This window comes from Cynoglossus semilaevis, chromosome 10, assembly GCF_000523025.1.
Source record: "Cynoglossus semilaevis isolate Cse_v1.0 chromosome 10, Cse_v1.0, whole genome shotgun sequence".
Classification (NCBI taxonomy): Eukaryota; Metazoa; Chordata; class Actinopteri; order Pleuronectiformes; family Cynoglossidae; genus Cynoglossus; species Cynoglossus semilaevis.
The window spans coordinates 881,198-884,380 of record NC_024316.1 but is presented as its reverse complement, the minus strand read 5'-3'; the positions used below and the strand labels follow the sequence as shown (position 1 = coordinate 884,380).

The 3,183-nt window shown below is 40.2% G+C and overlaps 1 protein-coding gene across 2 annotated transcripts in view; it reads right to left on the bottom strand.

Annotated features, from left to right (window-relative positions):
- The window catches only part of kcnd3 (potassium voltage-gated channel, Shal-related subfamily, member 3), an 89,098-nt gene that overhangs the window by 12,772 nt on the left and 73,143 nt on the right, over positions 1-3,183 (bottom strand). For both annotated transcript variants that reach the window (XM_025059114.1, XM_008317920.3), the window contains one exon: positions 2,172-2,340. In XM_025059114.1, the coding sequence (XP_024914882.1) occupies positions 2,172-2,340 (169 nt within the window). The remainder of the gene's footprint in view (positions 1-2,171; positions 2,341-3,183) is intronic.

The window sequence follows — 3,183 nt, the reverse complement described above, 5'->3', positions numbered from 1 at the left end:
TATATATATATATATATATATATATATATATATGTATATATATATCATATGTCATATACAGTATATAATATATATTGTCTGCATGTCTTTGGAGCTTCTGGGGTGCTAGGAACAGCGCCCAGTCAGAGCAGTGGTAGCAGAAGTTTAGCCAATTGCTGACCTGTTGCTGACATGAGAGATGCGCGTAGCCTAGCAAGAATTTAGCGTCCTCGTATCTGATGGCTCCGGGGCAATTATTTGCCGCTCCAAGCTGAGTCGCTCGTGACGGAGCGGATATCTGCAGCACTAACGCACCATGTCATTTCATCGTGCTTAGCCGTGCACCTCAGCCACAAGGGCTCAGTGGTGTAACAGCCAACAGCATGGTTTCAAATTCAAAAGGTGTGTTTATGCAATATACTGTTTATGTTTTTGTGTAAGAACGCCTCGCCCTGTTAATACTGGCATTGAATAATTGCTCCGTCACAGCGCACCGGTCTCCTGCTGTTAGTTTGTAATTGTATCGGGATAGTTACTAAAACTGGCCTAATACGGTACAGCCCCACTTAGAATATTTCTCACCAGCTGCCACTGCTGCTAAGAGACACTTAAGTTCTGAGTTATTTAGCACATGTTCAACATCGGCCTGAGACTGGAGAAGGTTCCCACCCTGTAGAAGACTTCATGGGTTTTTAGGAACAGCTGATCTCACTGCAGACAAAGCAGAGGGATATTTTAAAAAAAAATTCTTTCCTCAGGAAAAACACTTAATGCCGGTTAATGACGACAGCAGCGTCCCGCTACGCTGGACTGGCGCCACGTTTTCAGAGACGCTCCTTTTGCTGGTCTAGTACTACGGTGACGGGGGACAATGCAGAACTCAGCAGAAAACACTGCAATTGCAGATATTGTATAAGAAAGCCCCAAGCTTCTGGAGGAGACGTTCCCTTCCCCTGATCTAGTATTATACAGCAACAGGGAAGAACGCTGCGGCTCAGCAGAAACAGAAGAAGGTATAGGAAAAGAGGGTCCGGACTGAGAAGACGGAGGGTAAAACAAATGCCGCTGATTCGCAAAACAAATGACCAATTTCGATATCAACCGATATCAAACGATATAGCAACCAATTTGAAATACTATTGACCGCCTGGTAATATTTATTTATTTATCTGTACAAACCACTGTATGAGTTGCTGGCACTAGCATTCTGCATGCAATCCACTGATTATCAAAACTGAGCTGCAATACTGCCATCTAGTGACTGGAGGCGTGTTAATCATTGATAATGTTCTGTTCCTGCGTTATGAAGGGTCAGAGGGAAAAACGCAATAACAATTCTTACAGATATTACATAAGTATGCTAACATCCCTCAGCCGATATTATCGGATATCCCTGGTCACAATGCGTTTCACAGGTCACAGGTATTTTGATTGATATATTTATTTAGATTTATATAGATTTATTTTTTTTATTTAGGTGTCAAGTGGGCCAGACCGTTACAATCATAACATAATTACCTATAAAAAAAACATGTTTTTTCCCCCGTTTGTTTTCAGTATATAAGTAAAAGTATATCATTCATATTTAATGAGATTTTACAAAACATGTGAACATGAAGTGTTCTCCTATATGGATTGAACCCCCCTAACTGGCCGGATTTGGCCCACAGGCCGTATGTTTGACACCCCTGCTTTAGAATCAGATCAAGATAATTTGGGAATATGATTTTTATTTTTTTATTTTTTTTAGCTTACCTGTGCCTGTCTTCAATATATGTCGTTAACACTGAGCTTAACACACACTGTAAAGGGACCTCTATATTATTTTTCTTATTTTATAATGACAGCTTTGTCTTCATACAAAAGTTTGAATTTAATCCATGTCCATGTATGGAAGACTGATCTGAAACGAGTCACATCTAAGGTCAAGTCAATGGGGAATTATCAATTTATCGAGTAAAAAAAATTGCATTAAATGAAAAACTTCGTTAACTACCACATCAAGTCTGCATAGAGTGGATGATTCTACAGCATAATCAGCTGATGGTCAATAAGAGTGAGCTCTGAGCATTGTTTCCATCGGTTGCTGATGACAGTGGCCAGACTGGTCTCTCTCACACCGTGCCTGTCTCAGGCCGCGATGTCTGCAGGTCAGACCTTCTGGGTGAAAGAGAAAATGAAATGGTATTCACCTGCATTTTCTGCGCCCGTCGCTTGTCTGCTCTCTGATTCTGATGATAGATACGACTGAAGTTGGACACGATGACGGGGACGGGCAGAGCAATTACCAGAACGCCACTTAGAGAACAGATGGAGCCGAAGATCTTTCCAGCAATCGTCTTGGGTACCATGTCTCCATATCTGCAAAAGCCAAAGAAACATGTACTCAGTAAATGTAATAGATTAAGTAATGTGAAAAAACCCTCTTCTCCTCATTTTGTCTCATTTATTTTCTTTTTACTTATGAAGCTCAACACACATCTGTGAACAGGAGCACAGCCAATCAGAGACAAAGACCCGCCCGTGCTCCTCTCTTACTGCTCTGGACCATGACAAACAGGAAGTGTTAGCACGAATAACAAAAAGGTTTGCAAAAAAAAAAGGTATGTATTTGACAAAAGTGGTTATAAAAGTGTAAAAATAAGTTAAAAGCACCCCCTCAAAAATGTAAAGAAGTGGAAAGAGTAGCTGAAAACGGTCACAAGAAAAAAACAAAGATCAGCTTATAGATACATATCAATCGTCTCAAACACACAGTTCTGCTGTGATCTTCTCAGACACACATCCATCTATCTATCCATCCATCCATCCATCCAATCTATCTATCTATCTATCTATCTATCCATCCATCCATCTAATCTATCCATCCGTCCATCCATCTAATCTATCATCTATCTATCTATCTATCTATCTATCTATCTATCTATCTATCTATCTATCATCCATCCATCCATCCATCTATCCATCCATCCATCCATTCCTCCATCCATCTATCTATCCATCCATCCATCCAATCTATCTATCCAACCATCCAACCATCCATCCATCTATTTATCCATCCATCCGTCCATCCATCTATCTATCTATCTATCTATCTATCTATCTATCTATCTATCTGTCCGTCCGTCCATCCATCAATCTATCTATCTATCTATCTATCTATCTATCTATCTATCTATCTATCCATCCATCCATCCATCCATC